Source organism: Denticeps clupeoides, chromosome 12 (assembly GCF_900700375.1).
Source record: "Denticeps clupeoides chromosome 12, fDenClu1.1, whole genome shotgun sequence".
In the NCBI taxonomy this organism is placed as follows: domain Eukaryota; kingdom Metazoa; phylum Chordata; class Actinopteri; order Clupeiformes; family Denticipitidae; genus Denticeps; species Denticeps clupeoides.
This window is the reverse complement of record NC_041718.1, coordinates 18042665-18068429: the sequence shown is the minus strand read 5'-3', so window position 1 is coordinate 18068429 and position 25765 is coordinate 18042665. Positions and strand designations below refer to the sequence as shown.

Below are 25765 nucleotides of genomic sequence, written 5' to 3'. Positions count from 1 at the left end.
TTTCCCCGACACGTAATAAATTGCGTGTGGCCAGGAAAGTGATTTGATGATTTAAGGCCCAATTCTAGCACCAAAATTGGTTCCTGCCAACCTAATACATCACAGGGAATTAAAAGGTGATTGGGCGGCGTGGCGAACCTGGGCGGCTGTGCGGCAGCGCCTCGGCCATGCCGGCACATCACTCAAACGGCGCGGCCACGAGACAGAGACGGATGGCGCCGCCAGCCACTGTAAATTGCTGATCCGATCATTAGATGATAACCAAGATGAATCAGGTTGGTTTTGAGGTGCGTGGAGACGATGGGGGTTGGGTGACGGCCAGAGGGGGCGGGGTTTCATAATTAGTCGTCGCCAGCCCCTGCAGGGGAGGGTTTCGGGGAGTGGGCTGTGTAGGGTTGACCCACAGGCCACAATCTGACCGGCACCATGGAGTGTGAGTGATGGCACAGTGTTGCTCTCATCATTGCTGTCATTTCAGACCCTGAGCGGGACAATAAATCCTGAGCCTGAACTCGGAATGCCTGTGCAGGTAGGGTGCTTCCCCCTCCCCCTGTCACATGGTGACCCCCAATCATGGCTATTGCTCTAGGTGGCAAAAAGCCATGACAAATATCGGGCCCAGATCCCACACTACCTTTAAACAGCCTTGAGCCAGTGCAGAGGTCACTGGCTCAGGTCGTGGTGCTCCAGCTATATCCGTGGCATTATGATTGATATCCCAGAGATCTGTGCTCAACACAAGATATGACTTGTTGACAGCGCCCTGGTGCCTTAAAGACGCCAGCGTTGTCTCACTTTATCACCCCCGGATCCTTCTAGAAGTGGCATACAAACAGGCCTCAGTTCATACTCAGGATCTCCCTTCAGTCGTCTCGGTGATTATACGAGACACAGCATCAATAATTCACCAGTGTGGTCTGCCGAGGCATTTAATAGCTCAGGTCCCACACTTCCTCACTTGAGAGAGGAGAGACAAGAGGATGGAACCCTTTGCTATACGATCCTCCCAGTTCAACCAAGACAGAGCTGGACAGAAGTTACGCCCATTCTCCTCCCAACCAGCACTTACATGCCGGCTTTGGGAGACCATCCTGAAATCCTACCATCCTACCTTTTCCCCGATGCCACTGTGAAGTTACAGACAGTATTAAGCTTCTTTACAACTTGCCGAAAAAAGAGAAAATCAAGGTTGAGATGCTGTAAAAGGGCAACTCTCCAGTGGCTCCATAAAAAGAAGTAACCCTTGCAATTAACAAAAGCAGGAATGACACGTGGAAGGGGTCTGGCAGGGGCTCGAGACTTGAGAGACCGTTGAGAGGATCTCCTCCGATTTCAAGAGGCCAAAGGAGCCCTACAGGCTGCTTTGTTGCAAAAATGTGCTGCGATTAGACTAACCAAGTGGGCGGGGAGGGGCACCTTGGGAGTGCGGGTTCTTCACACGGCTCCCCTCGCAGACGACTGTGGATCCAACAGCCTGGCGGTGGGTGTATCGATGGCCTTCTGAGCTCAGGTCTCATCGAGATTTACACAGTTGTGTTTGCAAGTTAATGCATCCATTTATTATCCGTCCTAATCCCCATGATGGGCCAGAGGGATGAGAAATTGTAACGTGGAATGTATCAGTCAGCCCTGCAGTAATGTTTTACCATGCTGTCACACCTTGCCTCGTTCACCCGGCCCCGCCCCTGATGTACGACAAGACCAGGAAATATTTAGCCAGGATGATCTCAGCTGAATGAATTAATATTTCATGCATGACGGAGCCTTTTTTAATAATTAATATTTCAAGCGTAATTAAAAAGATATCGTCTGGCTTCCAGAGGAAATCACACTGAATGTCAACAGACAAATGTGTCAACCTGCGGCGTGCCCCCTGAAAATTTCAGCTATTCCAGTATCTAAAGCTGAGTGTCTGTCACCTAAAGCATCCCCAACTAAACATGACCAACACTAGCATAAAACTACAAAACATGACCGTCTGGTCAGATCACGATTAAAACAGAACACTTTACATTTTTGCCATTCTTTATATTTGCCAGAAACGGCCAGCAAGAGTCTATTCATTGCTCTCAATTGCCAACAGCTTTCCATTGACCAGTTAGTAACTGCCATGCCATGGGGGTGGTGGTAGCCTAGTGGGTAACACACTCGCCTATGAACCAGAAGAGTCAGGTTCAAATCATACTTACTTCCATCGTGTCCCTGATCAAGACACTTAACCCTAAATTGCTCCAGGGAGAATGTCCCTGTAACTTCTGATTGTAAGTCACTCTGGATAAGGGCGTCTGATAAATGCCGTAAAAATTAGCGGCAAGCACCAACAAGTCACATTAAGCCTGCAGTGTTGTGATGAGCGAGGAGCATCTCCTGCACGGCAGACACACCCACCATCAAGAACTGACACAATGCGAAAATGCAGAATTGGCGCAGGAAAAGTTAAGCTCTAATTGGTACATGTGACTGAGTAAACATGACCAAAGGTGACCATCATATTGAGCTGAATTTTATCATAATCTTGATCGTATAATCGCCCAGGCCTAGTACAAGGTATCAGGGCTACCGTTTCGGTCTCAATTATGAAGCCCTGCCAAAAGACCTACATCTTGGGTCGACGTCATAATCATTGTTCAACGCATCAATCCCAAGCTATTAACAATAAACGCTGATTTAAAGCCGCCATGCTTGTTCAAGGCTCCGCTGAAAGAGTGCTAAATCAGGTAGATGGACCACGGGGATGCTGGCGGAGGTGTTTCCAGGAGATGTTTCTCTGAGGCTGCGAGTGTCTCATTACCCTCCTCCATGTGTGGGAGGAGGGGTGCCCGGGTCGGACAGTGGGGTCCTCCTCTCCGCGATTCATTACCCTCGCCAGCAAGAGCTCATTTTCCCACAAAGCCCTCGTGTCAAACGTCTTCAAGCCTGTCTACCTCCAAACTCTGAAATCCGGTCCTCGGGAAGAGCCCCCTCGGCAGAAGAGGCACGTTACCAGGAGCAACCGTGCATCTGCCGCTGATCCCTGGCTTAAGGACCTGGCAAAATTAAGGGCAGGAGTGAAACCCTCGCTGTGCCAGACACTCGACTGGACTCTCGGCAGCAGCTGGGTACATTCGGGCTCTTGTGCGCCGGGCGCTCCAGGTGGTGCTGTGATAAGAGGCACACGGCTGACCCCCCCCCCCCCCCCCCCCCAACCCCGGACCACTCACGGCTGGACCGCGGAAGGCCGGTGCTCAGGACGCCATGCATGAATTATGCAACTCTCCGTTCTGTTGTGTTGCACACACAACACCGGTCGCTCCACGGGGGAAGTGCGCTGCTGGGGCGCTACTTGACGCCGCACTCGCCGAGCCACATGTGGATAAGGAACTCGCATTTCAGCTGGATACTTCTGCCACTCTTCCTCCGTCTTCTCTGTCAAGCTTCGCGTCAAAACAATTATGAGGATGGAAACGCAAAAAAAACGTAAAACGTAAAAAAAATTTTTTATAAAAAAGTAGGAAAAGAGAAGAAATGATGCACCGCTGGCTCATGGGAGCCTCGCTGTGTGGCAATATAACGGAAGCGGTTATGAATAATGGCTCCATGTACACAAGCTTTAAATAAACTTTAATCAATTTCAGAATGTGTGGTCCCCAACTAATCTATTTGCTGCTTTATGGCAGAGAAGCATGGTGGGAAAACCATGGCCACACACCGCGCTGTGAATTCCGACCCCTCCGTACGCCAGGCAACAAGAGCCAAGGACTTTTTTCCCGTATTTGAACATTCAGGGGCCGTATATATGTCTACGGCAAACACTCCTGAGGCCCATTCGCTCTCATTACAACTGGTTTCTGAACGCCCCACAATGGATCTCCGCGATTGCGCCACGCTGACTAAACACCAGCAGCGAGATCACCTTCTTGCCAAGCTATATTTATATATTCATTTCATCACAGACTCGTCGTATTTCCACGCATGCACACTTTTCCTCCTTTCACCTATGGAAACCATCGCTGGAGCGCCTATCATAATCGGGTGTTGAAAAAAAATGCAAGAATATGTTTCATTCCTGGGCTTGTTTACACCCGAGGCTAGAACCACGCCAGACTTGGACCCTGGGTGGGACGCTATTACCCACCCGTGCACCATCAAAGGCACACTGACGGGCTAAATTCCCAGCGGAAGCGCGACCGACTGCTCTTCGTGTCAGACCTGGCGGCCATATCTTCCTCCTGGATCTCTTACCGTTATTTAAAGGCCGGAATGATCCCGTGAGAGGGCGCCGTCGACCTGGGCTCCTACCCCCACCGCACACCTCGCCTCAGATCTTTCGAAAAAAATGAAGATCCTCCATCCACATTTTAACAAGTCAATTCAGGAAAGCAAACACAGTCAAGTGAGGACAGTTTTTGCAAAAGGGGATTAGGGGTGTTTAAGAACTTCAAAGCTATTTTGATCAAAGATAGGTACAATGCAGGCACCCACACAACACACTCGGAACAAAGCACCTCCCTTTGTTAGAGACGTTCTATTAAATCGTGCATTTTTTATCACAGACCTGTTAAACACAGATAAATGCCTTTAACAACAGGATAACAACTGCGGATCGTGTAAACGAGTGCTGGCCTGCCCAGGGCTAGCAAAACTAATTAGGCCAGTGTTGGTACAGAGCTTATTACTATTGTATTAACGGTGCCTTGTGACGGTGCGAAGTCCATTCGGTGGGAAGGTCTCCCGGCGAGGGGTGCCAAAGGAACGCAGCACTTCCCATGCATGAAAGTCAGGAGTTTATTTATAAAGTGCCTTTTTAAAAACTAGTTGACCAGGGTGCTGTACATGAGACCGTGTGAATGTTGAATTGATTTTGGCATGTCCTACATTTACATTTACAGCATTTACCAGACGCCCTTATCCAAAGCAACTTAAAATCAGTAGTTACAGGGACAGTCCCCTCCTAGAGACACTCAGGGTTAAGTGTCTTGCTCAGGGACACAATGGTAGTAAGTGGGATTTGAACCTGTGTCTTCTGGTTCATAGGCGAGTGTGTTACCCACTAGGCTACTGCCACCTATGCACACTGTGTACAGGACTAAAAGAACACAACAGCCATCATAGGACAATAAAAGGAACAAGACTGCGTCAAGACATGATGCCTCGGTCAATACTAATAAAAGGCCACAGAGAAAAGGTGAGTTTAAAGGCTCCAGGGTCTGAGCAGATCTAACGCGCCCAGGAGCAGCCTCCCCGACGGCTATTTCTCCGCGAGTCTCGAGCCTAGTCCGAGGGATATTCAGGCGCAGCCGATCGGATGACTGATGTTGTGTTGTCAAGGAGACATAATGTGAGGAGAGGATGCGGGAGGCGAGCCTCCTCCTCTCGCCCCGCAGCCGAATACCAATGCAACCCGGGGTCTGTTTGTCCTGCGCCAGGGAAATTTGCGGTGTTTACCATCCAAATATCCCAGCCGTTCTTTATTCCCGTCAAGGAGACATGGCCTTTTATGACGCTGCTCCGACCCGCCAGCCAGATTCCGGTGAAATTTGCCAGGAGGAGGAGGAGGAGGAGGAAGAGAGGCGAAATGACTGGAACAAAGAGCGGTTTCGCCAAGCAGAGCGGATAAACAAATCACCCTCCTCAGTGTCAGGTGAAATGAATCGTGCGTCCCGGTGACGGCCGGGCTGATCTCATCGCCGCGCGGCCGGCTGCTCAATGTGACCTACATGGTTAATTTGTGAGCGCGCCGCGGCTACCTTGCGACGCGCCACCACTGCCGGGGATGAAATGTGCCTCCGGGTCATGGTCTAAAATGGAGAGATTACTCAAACAGCACAAAGTCGTATTCAATTACCCGAGCCGGCACTAGCCCTTACGGTAAATTGCACAATTACTGCGGATACAGTGGCAGATGTGCCAGTCCGCTTGCAAATGCTGTTAGCAGCGCGGGGGTCATTCTATTCGAGGGGTCTGATGATGGGCCAGCAGGTCTCCTCAAATGCCTGCTTAAAGGGACCGTTCGGCCTTCCAGCAGCCACCTGATCACAATATGGAAGCTTCTGGCAACAAGACCTGATGGGTTTTGGCATGGTGATATTTGCTGGTGATATAGCAATAGCCGTGGTCATGTAATCAAAGGAGAAGATCAAAGGGGACGGACGCAGTGATGGAAAGGCAAACCCGTTGGACCTGGCAGCGGCCAGATAGCGTGGCATTCTGGGAGGCAATTTTCCACAATCATTTGACCGAGGTCCCGTTACGGCTCACTTATCAGCGTAGAATCAGATGTACACTCCGCGTGACGGAAACGTGACATAATGTTGCCAGTATTGCTGAGTTTCCTCTTCTTGTTATTTGAAACGGCGATAAAAAGGCTTCAGACACATTGTTCATGAAACAGCAAGCCAGTGTAAAGTGTCAATTTCATGGATAATTATTTTTGGGGCCATGAAAATTATTTTTGGGGCACCAACAGGCCTCACAAAATTTTAAAAACCACCCTAAGCGCCTTACAATTAAATAAAGAGATTTCTCTTGCTTTCCAGTTCATTTCTCGGCAGCGGGAAGACACCTCTACACTGACTGGCGCTCAGTTACTCATCCTTTCACGCGGCGCATGTGACACGGGAAGTGAGGTGGGATGTCGGAAAGATCCGGCAGGGTGAGAGGGGGCAGAGGTCTGCGAGAGCAGAATGAAAAGGCCGCCTCATTAACATGCCCAGTCAGGCCCGAGGCTTTGTTTTCTCATTCTGTCGGGCCGCCTTCACTCTCTGTTCTTTATAAACATCCAGATGCTGTGGCACCAAGTGCTCTTAGCCGGGTGGAATAATTAGCCATTGGAGGAAAAAAAGAAGTGGGCCGTCATTGTGAACGCAGCCTTCCACTCCCATCTATCTCGTCAATGTGGCTGTTACTTCATAATTAGCCTTATAATCAATGAAAAATGCTCCTGTCAAAATATTTCAAAAACGCAGAGCTGCGTGTGGAGCTAAAACCAGCACAAGGCCAGTACTTCAGACCATGCAGATGTAATATAATATAATATAATATATGATATATGAAATAAATATGTGTGTGTGTATATATATATAAAACAAATTAAATATTCAAATTCATTCATGAAATTCAATCTACTAGTCCCTGATTTGGGGGTGAAAAAAGTCTTGCTCTTTCCATTTACTTCCATCAATCCAAAGCCTTTATTTCCAGCAGGCGGTATCTCTGCATATTTGATTAAAATCTAAACTTAAGCTAATTATGAGTGTGATGAGAGTGATTCCAACACAAACTGGACTTTTATCTCTCTGGGTCTGTGTCATATATTTCAATAATAACTATCATGTGGTTACAGCAACATAAATATGAATTTTTAAATATTTACCAACATTCCATGAAGCAGCCAAAGCCAGTACACTATACTGCTCTATAAATTATTATAAAATTCATGATTCACTGATTTCTTCCGAGTCATTTGTAATTTTAAAATGTTTGTTCAATTCAATACCAATCGTGAAGCATATCATGTAGTTGTAAAGCCCCATAACTATAATTCTCTATCATTTTACACTTGGCATAAATAATAAATGTTATTTAAAAAAAAAATTGCCCACATTGTCCAGCTTTACATTCCAACCAAATCAATAGCTGAATACTAGTGCACGGAACAGACTTTCTTCCAACGTATCCATACGAAACATACACACATGCATGCTTTTGAGTAAAAAAAAAGTATATTTCATAGATGTCAATTTTAGATGTCTTCAGATTTTCATAACAAGGTGCAGAGGATGGAGAAAAAGCTGTAAAGTGCTATGCAGATGACAACGTATCAATTTCCATCTTGATTTCTTTTTCAGAAAGTGGTGCTCCAAATGCTGAGAGTCCTCCATTCAAACGTGGCATTAAACACAAAATTGGCTCGGCGGGTAGATATGAAAAGGACAGGGTGGTGCATTCTCTATCTTTTTAAATTAAGGCCCAGCTCCTATTAACGGCCGCGCGCCGTGGCCCACAAAGGCTTTAAAATTAATATCCAGTGAATAGAACAGGGTAGCTGCTACTAACGCCACCGGGGTAATGGTTTTTCTTGGGCGCGGGGAAAAACTGGAACTTTCCTCAGATTTCATTTGATGTTAATGCTGCCGCCGTTTGCAGAAGCATCCGCGGCTTGACGGTTCGAAAGAGAAACTATCTTGATCTTGTAGCGTCAACATCAAAATGAAATAATGAATAAGTAAAAGTTCTGGAGACCCAAGCGGGCCCTCGTTATGAATAAGTTATGGAGCCGCGATAGTTGGTACCGTATCAGACGACTCAATCACACCGTCGGCCAGTACCAGCCTAATGATGACGAGAGACGGTGCGCCGTTAAACAAATATTCTCATCCAAACATGCTCGGCATCAAATCACTACACGTGTGGGCTGAAGGCAGCGTGATTTATGCTTTAATTTCCTCGTGACAAGCTCTTTAGGATCGACGCTGTGATCCGGCATCTCCTGACGAGCGTTGAATAAGGAATGAATTATCAAATTAATTCCACATAGCGTGTAAAGAGCCAGAGAAGCTTTCACATGAACACAATCCACCGACGCCGCCATAAATCCTGCAGTGCAGCAGGGGCTGGGCCCGGGCTGGGCGATATGCTCTACATTTTTCACCGAGTCAATATTCACCACAACATCCCATTCACTAATTAATATGTAGAAAATGTTCAAATATGACACGCGGTGTCTTTCTGATTATGATGAGCAAGTACCTGAATTAATTATTCTAGGTCATGTGACCTGGCAACACAAATGTACACCTTAATACATTTTGTATAAAATATGCATTGTGACGGTTAAATTATGCAGAAATCAAGTGTTCACAACAGTATGAAATATGTTGTAATATGTATAGTTCAGCCCTAGGTCATGCAATCATTACAGATAAAGTCTGTTTTTGTTGAAGTGCATTGTTCTTTTACAGATATTCAATACCTGAAACCAGCTTTTTATGATTATTGATTCAATTGATATAAATTATTACAGGCTCAGTTGCCCCGTGTTGATCGGTTAAATGACTACTGCTCAATAGAGTCATGTGACCACATTGAATGGCCCGCTAACCAGAGCAGTGTGTTTGAAAACACACATAATGAGCCTCTCCGCCACAAGCGCGAGTTATTCTCAGTGAGTTATGTCTGCAAATGTTAATTAAAAACACCCAGAGCTTCCATCATCGTGCAGTTCCGTTAATGAATGAAAACATGGAAGTAAAGGAGACGGTCAGCTGACATGATGTCTAACAGCTTCCAGCGGAAGTGGATTATACAAGCACGGCCATATATTGTTATGGGCGTACTGCGACTGTGCACCGAGTGTGTGTGCGTGTGTGTGTGTGTCAAGGCCGTCTCGGCAGTCAGAGCAGAGCTCTGTTAATTTTGCATTTTTAACTGAAGCGGAGGGTGGTGAACTGTGTGCATGTCGAGAGAGCTCCAGAGAGTCAGATGTGTGGGTGATCCCTGTAATCCTGTCAGCAAATGCAAGAGCAACATTCCGAGTGTGTGTGCGTGTGTGTGTGTTATGCACTTGCATTTTTTTAAAGATGTTTTTTGGAGCAGCTTCTCTCAGCCCATCCACATATAAGCAGCAGCGGTCAACCTCGAGCTTCACACAAGCTCCGCTAAAGCCGTTCCATTGTTTTGGAACTGATGGCGTCGAACTAAACAGGACACAATCGGGTGCAAATTCTGACCCCCTCCCCTCTCCCCAGCAGCCGGCAATGCCACGGATCTGAGGAGAGACCGACTTTCCCTCCCTCCCTCGGGCTACGCGGCCTTTCAGATCCTAACTTCCTTGTTCTTCCGTCCTGCTTGTCGGTGGATAAATAATTCATTCAATCCTGTTTCGCACTCACGCGCACACCGGTAACAGAGGGACTTTGCCAGACTCTCTCCACAAACGTCCAGTAACGCAGTCAATTTCACCATGGTCTCACACCCTGCACTGTAAAAAGGGAACACTGGCTAAACCTAAAAATACTAAATGAACATGTCACACCTCCGGCCTCCCCGACTCGCTCCCCATCTCCGAGTTACTGATCACACAGACCTGCAACGGCTGATCCCCCCACCATGAAGGACCCAGACCGGCACAGACCAGTGACGGTCCTCGTGCCTCAGTCTTGACTCTCAGCATTACGAGTAAACTGTTTTGCTGTCCCTTACATAGGAGATATTCAAAAGGTCATTACCTCAGACCTGTTTGTGTATGGTGTCTGTCTCACTGTTAGTTCCTTTGGTTTATTAAAACTTTAATTTTGCAAACATCATTTTTCGCACTTGGGTGCAAATCTTCTTCCCCTGGCATGACACACATAATATTTTAGCACTGATATAATGTAAATAAACCAAACCAACTGTAATCTGGTCAATGATAAAATATTACCATTTTTCAATGAGTTGATCCAAAAAAAAACTGTCTAAATTTATTATGATCATGACATTATTTTCAATCATTAAACTTTGCAACAGAAAAATGACAGATGGTGACAAATTAATGTGAAAATCAACATAAAGTGTCTCAGTGAGGTATCGCAATATTCCTCAGCTTGACAAGCAGAGTGTAAAAAAAACAAGAGCTGCGAGTCTCATTTTCAAGGTGTTATAATAGATTTAGTGTTTGCTAATGCATTTGTGTGACTGTCATAAATTCTGTTGCACAGTTGACGTTTACTGATGTTTTTAAAACTGAACTGAGTTTAAAAAAGGGGGAGGAGCCTGTAGGCATGATTGACAGCTCACATATACCTTATAGCAATGTTTCCAGATTATTTTATCCCATAAAACCTCTGGATCTGATAAGCATTCTGACTAATTTAACATTCTTAAATAAGAATTGGGTTCCTCAGGACCTGATCCACACAACCATTTTTTCCCCTGGAACAGTCACAGCCACTGAATCTGGAAACCCCTCCATTCCTATTTATTTTCCTTTTCATAATATTACTTGTAATATTCCTGTGAGAAAACACACAGAAACTGGCTGAGTGGCTTAACTTTTTGGAGACGATGCTAATTTTGTGTAGTCCTACATTTGATGCTTAAATGATGGAGGAGGTTCTGTCTAAAACATGGATCTTGTGTATGTGGGAAAAGGGGAAAGTGATCACCCACAATCACTTAGTACCAATCTGCAGTCGAGCATCTGCAGAGAACACAGAACGGGCCTTGTTATCTACACCGAGAGGAACTGTTCTGACGAGTAGTGATGCCCGAAAAATGCTAAACACAACACACTCAAATTCCACTCTCACACACACACACAATGTCTGTTACGCAACCGTAGTGCTCACGTACCTTTACATAATCGCAGATGTCAATACTGTTTATCTCGCATTGGCATTGGAGTATATGGATGTTTTATTGGATATTTTTAACTCTAAAGATGGGGTTTCATTACATCAGGCTGTTACGTAATGCCACGTAATGCGAGGTATCCGGGCGCTGATACCCAAAATGTCATCCACCGCATCCCGTCAGCAGCTCGTGGCCCTTTACGGAGCATCAGTGCACAATTACAACAGATATTTAAATAAATAAGGAGACGGATAATTCATTGCCCCGGGCCTGGTTGCACAGTAAAAGATTAATGCTGCTCTTTGGCAAATATTGCTCAGAGGGATAACAGAAGACACTTTCTCCGCATAGAAACGCTCAGGAAACAAAGAGCCCAGAGAGTCCCGCGGGCGAGGACTCTAAAGAGCACGGGAAGAGGGGGGGGCCAGCGATGGACAATGCATGATTTGGGCCGGGGAGGGTTTAGAAAATGCCATGTCGAATGCGGATCTTGGCGGGGGCGGCGCAGCTGGAGGGCGCTGCGGATGTCGGTGTGATGCGCACTCACCTGAGTAGGCCCAGTAGGACTCCTCGGCCGCCCTCCTGAGTCGCGTCCCGGCATCGGGCACGGAGGCGGACTGCCCTCCCCGCGGAGATCCAGGCTGACCACCTGGCAGAGCTGGACGGGGGGGGAAACAGAAGAGAGGCAGAAATGTCACAGAGCTGTCCCCGAGGCGTTCACCAGGCTAGCGATGGGGACAAAAACAAGCCCTGGCGCAAGGGCACGATGGCATGGACAGACGCACAGCGCTGCCGGTCACTCGGCGAAAACCCAAACGCTAACAATCTTTAAAGAAACAGGCATGAAATAAACATGCGTCGGGCGCGCCGGGGGAAAAGACGCCTGTTTACCGCCTGACTGTACCAGGGCTGGTGTCCACGCTGCCCCATTAAAAATGCATGGAGGGCTAAATAAATAAATCAGGCGTCCCTGGCATCCGTGTGGGGGACTAAACTGCTAACCGTGATGGGCCACTGACAGTTGTTGGCGGAGGGACAAGAACGGCGGCTGGACGAAGGGGTTAAAAGGTCGCTGGGTGAGGAAGACCCTCCATCTACTAATTTCCTTGTTGCAGTAGTGCTGTCCGGTAGCACGACTGCGGACGAACGGTGTCGGACTACACTTGTCTGCCCTTCTCCTTGACGCTCAGTTAACGCAGTTTGGCAGGACCTGGGGGTAGCTGCCATTTTAAATTCCGTCTGGCCCAAAACTGGCCTCCTGCAGCTACAGGGACAGAGAGAGTAACAGGTACGATGGCGTGGGCTGACTGAGTCATGAGGAGTTTTCTTCCCCCACTGGGTTTTTTGGCTTCCACGCAGCAACAAGGACACTTGGCCACAGAGATGTCAATCTCATTTAAGAGGATGCTCACAAGGCATGCTGGGTAAGTACATTTTAATGTAAACAATGGATGGCTCCCTCGCTCTCTTTTTTTTTTGTTTCAATGACAAACCGATTTCTGTTGCCTTGTGTAATGCGCAGGGATTCTGGCCTGAGCTCACCGTCGAATGTCAATGAAGGGCCGTACTATGGCTTTTCTATGAATTACATTATCGATTCCCGATGCTCTTTCAACAGAAAATGTAATTATGTAATGCCCCGCCCCTGCTGTAGCCACCACCCCCCACTGGTCTCTTGGGGTATGTAAGAGAGAACCTCAGCCCCATGCGCGTCATCACATTTGAGCATCATTGCCATTTACTCTTAATGTCACAAATCACAGTTAAGCCACATAATGAGAAAAGGTTCTTGTATGTCAGTGGCTGCTAAAGTGGCTGAAGGGTCCTTAAAACGTCACACTGACAACAACAACAAAAAAAGACATTATCACTTTTTTATGCTAAACCGTTGTCATAAATAAATATGTTGATGGATAAAGTTTTCAGCTGACTGCTGAATCAAACAAGAAACTGGAACTATGAGACATTTGTCTAGAGTAGGGCACTAGTGACCATGCTGGAGTTAGATAGATCCTGTCTGATCCAGACCATTCCATTCCACCCGAGGGGTATCTCGGAATGGGCTCTGGACACACATGTGTGTTAAAGATCTGTGAAAGTCCGTGGGTGTCAGAGCTCCTCCCTGTGGCTCCAACAGCGCCCAGTGGCAGCAGGAGATGGGATTAGGGGACATAGGGAGGACGAGGTGGAGGTTTTCACTGGGCACTCTCCAAAAAAACAATAGACAATGGCAGGGCAGTGGCGAGACCAAGCGGGGCGGGGCCTTGTGGTAGCCCAGCACGCTCTGCCGGCGACAGTTGTTGGGTCTGTGTGATGGACAGCAGGCTGCCTGGCAACAGCTCAGCTGGAGAGACCCGAGAGGAAGCAGGAACAGAGGAGCACTGTGGGTCGAGAGGAAGAGGGAGCTACGCTTGACTGGTAGAGCCGGCCACGGCAGTAAACCACACACACACACACACACACACAAAAAAAAGAAAGAAAAATCCTCCAAATATCCCTTACATAGCATGGGTCATTCCGCGGAATGGTCGAGAAAAAAGGGGTTAGGCCAGGCGATATACCCTCACAATGCTTGGCATGTGATGACATTGGATATGTGTGTTAAGGGTATGACATTTCTTGGGTGCAGCCACACACAGACACACACTTGATCACACACGCGTTGATTGCTTCATTTCTGTCGTATATGGGCCAGGCTAAAAACAAAAATGAGTTTGACACGGTCTAGCCCCCCATTAAGTGGCTTGCTGGAAAGGAGTGGTGCAGCCGAGGCGTCCGTCCTTTCTCTCTGAGAAAAGAGAGAGAGAGGTGGACAAGAACTGAAGAACAAAAACTTAACCTTTACCCACAATGCACCACAGTCAGTCAATCCGTGTGTGATTCCAGCTTTATAACCAGTCAGAGCCAATCAGCATCTCAGCAAACCCATATGCAGGAACAGACACACACACACACACACACACACACACACTCCGAGGCACAAACATTCACCAATTCACTGCAGCGCCATCGCATGAGGAGATCTCAAATGCCCGTGGTTGCAGAGGACGTCCAACGATGCCGACGTCTCCCACTATCAAATCTCCAGCGCCGGAGGTTCCATCTGGCGCAGTGGCGCCAAATTAACTCTGACATAATTGATTTACATTTTCCTATTAAGGGCAGACCGTTATGAGCGAGATTCGGGAATGACATCGTGTCCCCCGCAGGAACGGCTCCAAGGGAAGAAGAAGAACAGCAACACTTAGGGTGGGAAGAGCAAATGGAGAGAAATGGCGTGGGCGCTGCCCACTCTGTGGCCGATGTTGGCCGGCGTCTTTAAAACCATGCAGCCCACGTGAAGCTGCATCTAAAAACAATGCCGTGAGTCCGTATTGTGACTAATGTCCAGCTAAACATTGGCTCCACTTTATTTAAGGCTGGTTGAGGAGGCTGGTGGGGGTCTCTGATGGTGAACAGGTAAGGACCCCAGAACAACAGAAACATGCCAAAAATCCCTGTACCAATGACCCTACGAACCAGGGTCATTGGTATTCCCTGCCGTCTATTACACAGCTACTGAAGTGTGAGAGGTGTGTTAATTAATGTTTATAACTTATGCCAGATGGCTCTTTCTGTTTGCAAATGAAAAAGAAACTCAAAACGGCTTTTTAATCTCCCCATGCAATGCACCATGTGCACTTATTTTGCAGCTCCATCTATCCTGTTTTTCCAATATGTTATTCATTAGAAAAGTGTGATGCTCCCTGAAAGTTGAGTCATGGTAACTCAGGAGTGAGGTGAACCAACCTGGAGGATAGATTTGTGATCACAAGCCAACTTCCCTCAGATTGACAAAGTTCTGTGGATGCAGAATGAAACGTCTCTACCTTGAAGAAAGAACGTCCAGTTGCCATGACTCAACTTTCAGACAAATTCACCTGGATGACTGAGAACCAGACAAATTGTGACATGTTGGGTTAGAGACCCTTTTCATGCTGAAGAGCTTACATCCTTGAAGTTGCTAAAACTTATGCTTGACTAATGGAAGCATTTTACCATATACTATGGCTTCTTTGTTGTCACTGACTAATGTGAAAGTAGTTTATCCAATTTCTTTGATATCGTCTGACCACGGTGAGAATGCTATCAAGACCACATACATGGGAGACTCATGTTTAATACAAGCCTAATTTTGAGGTCACCAAAGAAGCACAACCAAAATCCCAATTGGATGCAAACCAGAACGTGATTACTGAACGCTACTAATGTAATCATAGATGCTCATCAACCATTTGCATACTCATCACCAGCTATCTAGCATGCAAATTGTATGGGTTCAGTCACTGTGCCACAGTCAATGTCAGAACATTGTTTTGGAAACCAGTCAAATTCAAATTCAAATTTTATTTGTCACATACAGAGTCATACACGGTATGATATGCAGTGAAACGCTTGGGCGACTGCTACAGACCACAATATTGCAAGTATACAATGATTAGCAATATGCAAATATTGCAAACATAACCAAATATTACACTTTCATGTTTTTAACATAAAACATAAATTATGTGTAACAGCAAGGTATAAAGTGAAAAAGTGAAAAAAATTGTGCAAGAGTAAAAAGTCAGATTATTGATGTGCATTTGTTGCCCAATCACAGGTCCGAAAGTGCACTGTGAACTTTACAGTTACAACTTTGAATCTCTGTCTATTGATGAGACTTGGCTATAGATAAAAAAAACAGTCTTTCAATAAATCATACAGGCAAAACATGAATAGTATAATCACACACAAATTTACACTTAAACAAATTTAGTTTTTAATTCTGAAAATTGGCACATTTACTCGGAGAATCACGGAGAGACATTTATCCCGATTCAAGCGGGTAGTGGGATTCCGTGTCGTGCGTGAGGGTGCAACAGAAGGCCGAGCCGAGATTTAGAGCAGCAGGCGCGACTTGACGTGGAGGAAGCTGCGGCGGAGGCGCATTACATCATCCACGAAGCACAAACACTGCGAGGCAACACAAGAGCGTGTCATCTGTCGCTAACACATTATTCAAATGGGTCTTTAGTGTCGGAGTAATGCATTCTCGAGACGCGAGCCAACAGTGAGAAGCCATTCCGCTCCCTCCATGCATTGATCTGCAATAGACATTAGGCAGCACAATTCCAGTGCGACACATGGCCATTCGATGCACACTAATGCAAATTAATTGCTGGCCAGCCTAGGACAAGGTCAGGGGGGGTCAAGTTAACACTTCCCTACAGGCAGGAGGAAAGGCTCCCGGTCAGCTCGCTTAGCGTTTCGATGGAGTTGAAAAGGCCCGTCGTATCCTGAGGACACTAATGAGCAATCGGACCGGAGTGCGTTATCACCTCTATTGTTCAGTCATCTGGTCTGGACGCTTAATGGGATGGACGACGTGAGCCGGAAAGAGCCCGGAGCCGCCTGAACCTCGGTGACCGTGTTCTGGCTGACCGGCTGGGTACGAGGGGTGATTTGTGGGCGCGCTTCCCGTAAAAAACCTGCATTCATCTCAGGCTTTCGCGGAGACGGATGGGGCGGGGTGCGTTGTGGGGGGGGGGGGGTTGGAGGAGAAGTGGAGCACAGGCCTTGAAGGTCAGTGCATATGAAACAATCCATAACAGATGTCACTTAGCAAAAATCCAAGCGCAGGCGACAGACATCTGCTGCTGCACGCAGCCTGTACGGCACAAAAAAATACGAAATTAAAAGGCCTCAGGCTGATAAACAAGATTCTCTTGCGCAACATTGCAATATGCATTAGGACGGATCTACCTCCTCCGGGCGCACAAACAAAAGTGCTGCATCTTTTGGGTGATTAAGAAAACACTTTGTGCCACTAACGAGACAAAAGCCTCCGTGACCTGGGAGTAGCGGCGGCCATTTAAGCGAGCCGATCTTGTTCCGTCTCTTTTTGCGAGGCTCCTGTGGCTAAATGGCTCACTGCGAACGTGCCGGCAGAATGGACGGGCGGTCTCGGCGCCACCGACTAAGGCTTTGTCTTGGTGCCGTGGCAGCGGGAACAGGAAGTTTATTAATTTTGGAGACGCCCGAGCAGCTGACTCCGAGCCTCGTGATGAGCCCTCCCAGCGCCAGGCGACACTGTTAGACATAATAAGATAATTGGAAGTAATGATGGCTGCCCTTTACGGAGGGTCCACAGGGATGATTAGGAAGAGGGGGAAAAAGAGAGAAGGAGATATGAGAGAAATCCTTCTCCAGGCTCTCGTGTCAAATCCCACCACCGGCCACAGCCATCTGCTCACAAGTGGGAAAGGGAAGAGGCACTCCCTAACCAATTACAATCCTTTTCCATTTCAGTTGCGTCGCCGCCCTCAAACCTCTTTTCGGCTCATATGTGCACGGTTAGACATGTAGATTTATCACTTACATTCAAACGTGATGGATATGCCATCACGGACGCGTGAACTTCGCTGCGTCAGTCGGGAAGGAAGGCAGCCACTGTGAAGGGAAAGTCGGGACCACTTCCTGTCCCTGTGACCTGCCAGGGACCACCCCCAGGGCTCACCTTCAGCTCTGCATGCTGCCCTGGAGCAAGGAAAAGCCCGAGGCCAGGACAACTGGGCCTTGGAACGGGGACCCGCAGGAAAAGGAGCTCAAAATGAGGCGAAGTCCCAAAATAGCGCGCAACTTCCTCTCCCACATTTGCATACAAAAGCTGGGCATGGCCGCCTGCGCTCTCTCGCTCTCCCGGGAGGTTAATGCAGGATGCCAGTGAACTCCGCCGAGTCCGACAGCCAGTGCCGGATCCTTGCCACCGCGTTCATTACACCGCACGGCTCTTCCAGAGCCGGGCCACATACACTTTACATACTAATACGCACGCCACCAGCAGCTAAACCCCCCTCCCCTGCGCCCCCAGGCTTTCTGCCTGTGATCTGATTACCCAAAGAGAAAAGGCAAATGAGAAAGAAGGAGCGGAGGGGAGCATGAGAAAGGGAAGGTGATGATGGATGGACAGAAAGAGGACAGATAAGGATAGATAGTCATTAAGAACAGGCACCGGAGGGCATAGAGAAGAAGAAGAAAAAAAAAAGAGTGTGTTTTTACACATAAAAACACATAAAAAGAGATACTGGGAAGAAGAAAAAGAGGCGATATGACTAATAATAACACTGAAAGAGAGCCAATGCTAATTTAGCTCTGCAGGAGGTCAGGATCAAAAACTACAATCTGCATACCAATGTCATCCAACAAATGATTCCCAATCAATACTGGAACGAACATGCTCCTTCATGCAAAATATTTGACCCCTAGGGTCAATAACAATTGAGTACAGCCAAAAAAAAAATAATTATAACGAATGGGTTATAAGGGCTATTTTCAAACTAGCCCTTAGCATAGGGCTTGTTAGCTAGTGTAAGGTCAAAATTCCTTCTATAGATTTGCATGAATAAATGGATGAAGCAAGTCGGAAACATGATATTTAATGACACAGGTTTAATTAATCCAGAATGAGGAAGTAGCATGCACGAGTGCTGTCATTCATCGGGCTGCTCTCATTTCAAAATCATCTCACTGACAGGAACAATTACGATACAGTTAGTTTCTCGTCTTCAAGACACAGGTCCATTTGTTTTATCTGTTTATGAAAATCCCGAGGACACCCGTGACCTTAAAAATAGCAAAGACTTGCAATTAGCAACTAGAAAACAGTGCCAATAGAAGTGAGCGTAGCACATGTTAGCGTAGCACCTTTCACCAAATGCTCGATAACCCAGGGGGAAAGAATTGCGGCCATTGTCCTTCGTATCGTTTAATCCGTCCTCTCCAATATACTCTCTCTTTGTGGGTGCTTTGTGTTTATGTACCACAACTGGCAAAATCTGAACGAGATTTCTTTTTTTATTATTTATTACGAGCCATTATTACAGCCAGCGCAGAGTCAAGGCCTCCGCGGTGCTGGAAATATGCCTTGCTGTGATATTTACAGCGGATGTGCGAGATGATAATGAAAGGCAAATATGACCCATGCAAATATTGGCATCTGGTGTGTGCTGGGCGAGGCAATTGTAAAAACAATGATCATTTGTCTCTGTTTGTTTGGACGATGCGAGTCAAAATATCTGACCTCACCGATGCGAGGGGCTTAGCCAAGCAAATATGGCAACAGGGGAGCCTTGGAAAGTGAAATCCGAGCCATTTGTAGCAGCTGACAGGATTATTCAGGACACCTGAACTGATGAAGCCGCGAGCGGCGCGCCGGCGCTCCGGGCACATGTAAGATCGAGCGGGAGACGACGGATGGGCCTCGGAGGATGCAGCGGTTCCGACGTGTAATCTCGGAGCAGTAGGACGTGGCCTTTTTCCTTTTTTTTTCCTTGGCAGAATTCGATTAACACCCACATGAGGCGATTCTCCCCCCTCCCGCAGCTCGAGCCTGGCCCAACACAAACAACAGACCCATCTCCCCTGCCAGTGGCTAATGATGGACCCATGGCTTCATGGCAGGGAAACCATCTGGTGGCAGCAAAGCTTTTAAACCAAACAAAATGCTGCCAGTGAGGCCAAGGTGTGAGATTGGCTATTGGCAAAAAGGCCTGCAATGCCATCGGAAACCGTCGGCGTGGAACAATTATGGCGGCATGCGGCAGAGAACGTGCGGGTGCCTTTTGTGCATCTCTGTGTGCTTTTTGGAAATACTTTGCTTCGGTTAGCGCGATGAAAAATGTCTCACCAAGGCGGGGTGCGCGAGATCAGAGCGCTGTGCCGGTAAAGCGCTTGGCCACATTCATCAGAAAGTGCAGGCCATTTCTCCACGCGTGCCGCTTCCGCGTGTTCGGCCTCGTAATCGCTCAAAGTGGCATCTTCTAAATTTAACTTTGCCGTAAATCTCTGCATTCTTAGTGAAAAGGTCTTACTCTTTCTATACTCGTAAGATGCCTGGCCCGGAGAGGTATGTTCTTTTTTTTTTTTTTCTTTTATTACTGAGCCAGCGACGGAACAATCATCACGTAGACTCGCTCATCTCTCTCATGCCAGATCATCAGCACCTCACTTCTATTAGCAGCTCCTTCATCCAGACCAGCCTCCCCACCAAGCCTGAAGGCCGGAGGTGCTAAAGGTGAATTAACACGTCTGACATCAGATCTGACTTTCCCCCGTGCACACATCATTACCAGCCCTGTCCAGTCCAGGCCGCGTGCCGGCATCTTGGATCCACATCCAGGTGGTCAAAACACCATCTGTACTCAACACTTTCAGGAAGAGACAGTTGAAAAGAAAATCTATATATTCAAAATAGAGTTATTATCTGCAGCTAATGTAGTGGTGCATGGTATACTATACAACTTTGGCACTAAGGATGAAATAACACACTGGTAACCTGATAAATACCTATATAAACTTTTTGTACATTGTAAAGCAAAAGTTTAAAAATGGAGTGTAATGGGACGCAGCCTAACATTCACAAACTATGCAAAAAGCCATAATGTACAATTAGACAGTTGCGCAATTCCCTCCATCACGCATCTGCTGGGTCGCATCATGCAAGTTGTGACCTTCTTTCACTGAAGTCCCATGACCATTTGTCTTTGTTTAGACAATTTCAAATTAAATAAAACTATTTTAATAAAAAAAAAAAGGTGAAAAAATGAACTGTTAACTTAAAATAGTGAATCATATCGAATCGCAAATTGATTGCATTGTTATATCTCGAGTGAATACTTTGAAGGATTGTACAGAACTGACCAATGTGATTGGGTATGACGTTGCAGTAAAACACTTGTCATGAGATGCAACACTGCAAATGGCAGCTTCTCGCCCTGCTAGTACGAGTTTTTTAAAAGGCTTGAGCTTCAGCCATCCATGAGCAAGCCCTGCAGCTATTCTCAGAAAAGCTCAGTCCTTACACAGCATAATATAAAAAAATAACTAAACTTGAGATGATGTCCATCATTTAGATGGGAGGGGGTTTATCTTTCAGACATTTAAAAAAAATGAAAAGCGACCAAACCAAAATACAAACACCCACACACACACACACACACACACACACAATCACTCAGCTACAAAAAGTGTATGGCAGAGCCACACAGCGTGAGACAGGGCATGAGAGTTGGCTGCCCAGAGTCAGCGTGGCAAAAATAAATATTCCCTCAATTAGACATTTGTAAGTAAAAAGCCCGGTGTTAACGGCTCAGAGCAATTTCCAATAAGGCCGTGGTGTGCTGAAGTGAATCCAACTAATAAATGAGTTGAGCTGGTGAAACGTATTTTTAGCACGAGATAAAACATACCTTGGAAATGTATTTCTCAAGGGACAACCAAATCTAATTATTTGAGATGTGGCGGTCGCATAAATGAAAAGACGAGGAAAAAAAAAAGAAGAGAGAGAGAGAGAGATATAAATATATAGAGAGAAACGGGGCTTGGTGGTGGGCGGGGAGGCTTTACGGGGGTACGGATCATGCAGCTTCAGTGTTTAACCCTCAATCTGGGCGCCCATTAAACACACACTTAAAGTCGATAAAAGAAAAAACACACAAGGCCAAAAAAATACAAATCCGTTCTGTCTTCAGAAGCCATTTTTTTCCACTGCTAATAAGAACCCCGGTGGGACGTTAATCCAACGGGGGATGAGCAAAAAGAGGTAAATACCTGATTTATGCCGACCATATCTTGTTATAGGATACTTATTCCTAGTACAGAACTCCTAATTATTCAAATGCTTAACTAGGAAATTAGTTTGAAAGAGGTTAATTGTACGTAATGTTTCACGAAAAACTACTGTGACTGGCTGGTTAGTCAGAATAAATGTGAAAGTAGATTATTTAACCTTGTATATGAAAGGATAGAAAGGTGGTAGTAGCCTAGTGGGTTACACACTCGCCTATGATCCAGAAGACCCAGGTTCAAATCCCACTTACTACCATTGTGTCCCTGTAACTACTGATTGAAGGTCGCTCTGGATGTGGCCGTCTGATAAATGACGTAAATTTAAATGTGATTTGGTTAGAGAATATCTAATGTAAACCCTGCAAATACAACTTTGCTTGGCCATGCTTGAAACATTAAAAAAGCTAAAATCAGTTTTGTTTTACGAGACCGTGTTTAATAAGAGCAGCAGCAGAGCGCAAACTTGACAGCGGCCCTCCACAGATCATATATCTTAACAGACTTTATAAGCAGGCCAGGCTATGATGACAGCGTGATGACACAGTTGAAGTGATTAACAAGTAGGAACCGAATCTTAAATCTTAAAAAAAAGGCACGCGGCGGGCCCGCGACTCCAGAACTAGGTGCCGTTTTCTCCGAGGGGCGGCAAGTGGTAGCGAACGCGTAGAGCGCATGGAGGTCTGGCATGACTGACACAGAAAAACACACCCCGCCCCGTGCAGAACCGTGTACATCAAAGCTCTGCCAAGACGCCAGAACAGAGGAAAAACGATCCATAAACAGCACGGCAACCTCCGCAGAGCCTTGGGGGGAGGAGGGGTCACGGGCCTGCGAGCTCATTGGTGGCTTCGGGAAACTTCGACTTTGATCAGGAAGCGACAGCGTGCCTCCGGTTAAAATTGGGCCACTGATATTTTTCAAAATTCACCCCTGCCGAGCGCGCGCACACACACACACACACACATAAACACATAGCTTGATCAAACGAGCCAAATTAAAAGAGACCGACTTCGCTTTGCTCAGAGTCGGCTGTGCCCAACACACCTGCATCACCGCAGCTGTCAGAAGGGCCATCTGAAATGAGATCAGTGGCCACACAGGCTCACTATCGCGCCTTCCAGAATATTCCGAGGACCCCCTACTTGTCGCCACAGAGCCGAGGCTTTAATCTTTACTGTAGCTAAAGGGGGCTCACGGCAAATCACTCACCACACAAACAAGGCAAATAACAGCCATTTTGCCTGGTCATGAGAAATGAAGGAATACGGGGGACAGGAGAGAAAAATTTGGAAATAATTTATATTTTACATTTCCCTCAATTGTCAAAGACCAGACATCTAATTTGAGTGTAAACAGATTGATATAAGGTCATATTTCATCCCGTGCTATATACTCATCTTTGAAAAAGCTATTAGAGACAGAAAAAAAAAATTTCCATGATGAATCTGCTGTACTTGATGGGGAGCGTTCTGCGATGATGTATTCCTCCCCCACGCACAACTGCCTAATGGTGCATTCCAATAAACCTACATTCAATCTGTGCACCACCGGCCGGCTCTATTTATAGAGCGCAGGTTATTGCTTTATAATGGAGTCGGTCGGATTTGAAAGTTAAATTGTAGTAGGAAATCGATGAGCGAAAGATAAATTACTTTCAAGTAAATTATGTACTTAACCTTGCTGCTTTCATTCAACAGTTTTTTAAAAAAAGGAAAGACTGTAGGGGAAAAAAGCAAAAGAATGAAAGAAGAATTAAGAGAAATCAATAGGCCTGGTGCTGCCATGAATCACCATGTACGTGTCTAATCTCTCACGCCCGGCCACAAGGCATGCTATGGGTCATATTTCACGCATGACATCAGCATCGCACTTGACGGACTGTACACACAAGCATGCATTCAAACGCCGCTGTTATGGCCACTGCCATACGTAAATAACCAGGATATACATATGTGCAGACAGAGCGGGCCTGGATGATATGCCATGAAAATGAGTTTAAAAGCTTTTCATTACAATTAATTTTTCATATGATGTGCATTGTATTATGAAATGAATCTGCCAAAGATATCAAAGATATCATGATATAAGATAAACAGAAGAAAAATGACCCTACATGCAACTATAAATCTAGACCCTTATACTCACTCACTTTCTATAACCACTTATCGCTAAATAGGGTTGCAGCTGCTGGAGCATTGGGAGTGCAGGGCGGGGCGTCAGCCCACTGCAGGACGAACACACCACACCCATGGACTATTTATAGAGTTGACAAATCAATTAGCGTGTGGAGAACCCAGAGAAAACCTGAACTAACACGGGTAGAGCATGCTAACTCCACACACACAAGGTCTCAGCCAGGATTCGAACTCACAAACTTGGAGGTGTGAAGCCGCAATGCTTAATGAGCCCACTAGACCTTTATAAGAAAAAAAAAAAAATGATTCAAACATTCATATAAAATGGAACAAACCTTATGTCATGCTGTACCACTTTTATATACACCTGTATTCCTTTGTTGCTGCACAAGATATATATTTACAATAAACTCATATGTCTGTATAAAAAGCAAAAAGTGAAAATTAAGTGATTATGGGTCAGCTTCCTTACCCGCTAGGCTACCACTGCCCCCATATTGGTGTCTTTATGGCGCCTTCACCTATTGGCACAGGTTTGCATTCATTCGTTGTGCTGTAAGGTTTCTATAGGAAATGTTTTATATTTATCCACCCCTATTCACTGTTTGTCTGAATGTGATCCATGTGGCAGAGACGACCTGAACTTGAACCCTACATTCGAGGTCAAGCCGTATTGCATTCAATGGGTGAAGGCCTTACATGTGAAATGAATACATTCAAGATAAAAAAAAAAAAGTATGTTTATGGAAGTCGTACAATAAGCCAGTCCAATAGTGAACACACACATTCCAGGACACATCTAGAAAATAGCTTTTTTTTTTCTTAATAGCGACATTAACAATAAAGACCGAAGAAAAAACCAAATGAAATAGGAAGCACATGTGAAATGTTTTAGTTCAACATAGACCACTTCAGACTGCGAGGTGCTTTTCTGTTGAAGAGCGCGTTAACCGCACCCGGTGGGCCCACGGGACATCCAATTTGCGCCGAAACACAGCACATACAGCCCGCCCACCACCCCCAACCCCAACAAAACGGCTCACAAACAACCCGCGCCGGCCTGGGAGTCCCACTATCCTGCAGGTCGGGCTATCAGGGGACCCGTCTTCGTGTCAATTAGCCGAAAGCGCGGTGCTCGCCGAGGTAAAACAGGAGGAGGAAGGGGAGGAAGAACCAGAGTGCTCCACCTCTCAGATCAGCGTCAGGGCATGGAGGGCAGGAAGGGGGGGGGGGCTCAAGCAAGATTGGGGAGACGGCGAGTTCGGTGTAATGAAGGCCCAAACGCGTGGAGGAACCCCGTCGCGAGCCATCTCTAATCCTCATTCGGCCTGCTAAACGCAGAAAAAGATGTGTCTCCGCCATAATTGACCTGATCTGACTACTACCACCACCCCCACCACTCTCCTACAATCTGCGGCCCTGCATTGGAGCTACAGGTCTCCAGACGGGGGTCCACAGCTACCATTTGGACAAGAGAAGAGGTCTGAGTGGTGTTGAGTAGAGCTAGGGGCGTTGAAATGAATCTCATCATCGCTGTGGACAATTCTGCATCGATGGATTACATCATATTGACGCTGCTGGGCGATTTTCTGGCAGCGGCATTGAAAACTTGGTAAAGGGTAGTGCTGGTAGTGACCGTGGCCGCCTGTTCTGAGCACAGCGCCGCTCCGGGT

The 25765-nt window shown here is 46.5% G+C and overlaps 1 protein-coding gene across 2 annotated transcripts in view; it reads right to left on the bottom strand.

Moving 5' to 3' along the window:
• ptprga (protein tyrosine phosphatase receptor type Ga) overlaps positions 1–25765 on the bottom strand; it is a 174735-nt gene that overhangs the window by 119046 nt on the left and 29924 nt on the right. For both annotated transcript variants that reach the window (XM_028997728.1, XM_028997727.1), the window contains exon 2: positions 11858–11968. In XM_028997728.1, coding sequence (XP_028853561.1) covers positions 11858–11968 — 111 coding nt within the window. The remainder of the gene's footprint in view (positions 1–11857; positions 11969–25765) is intronic.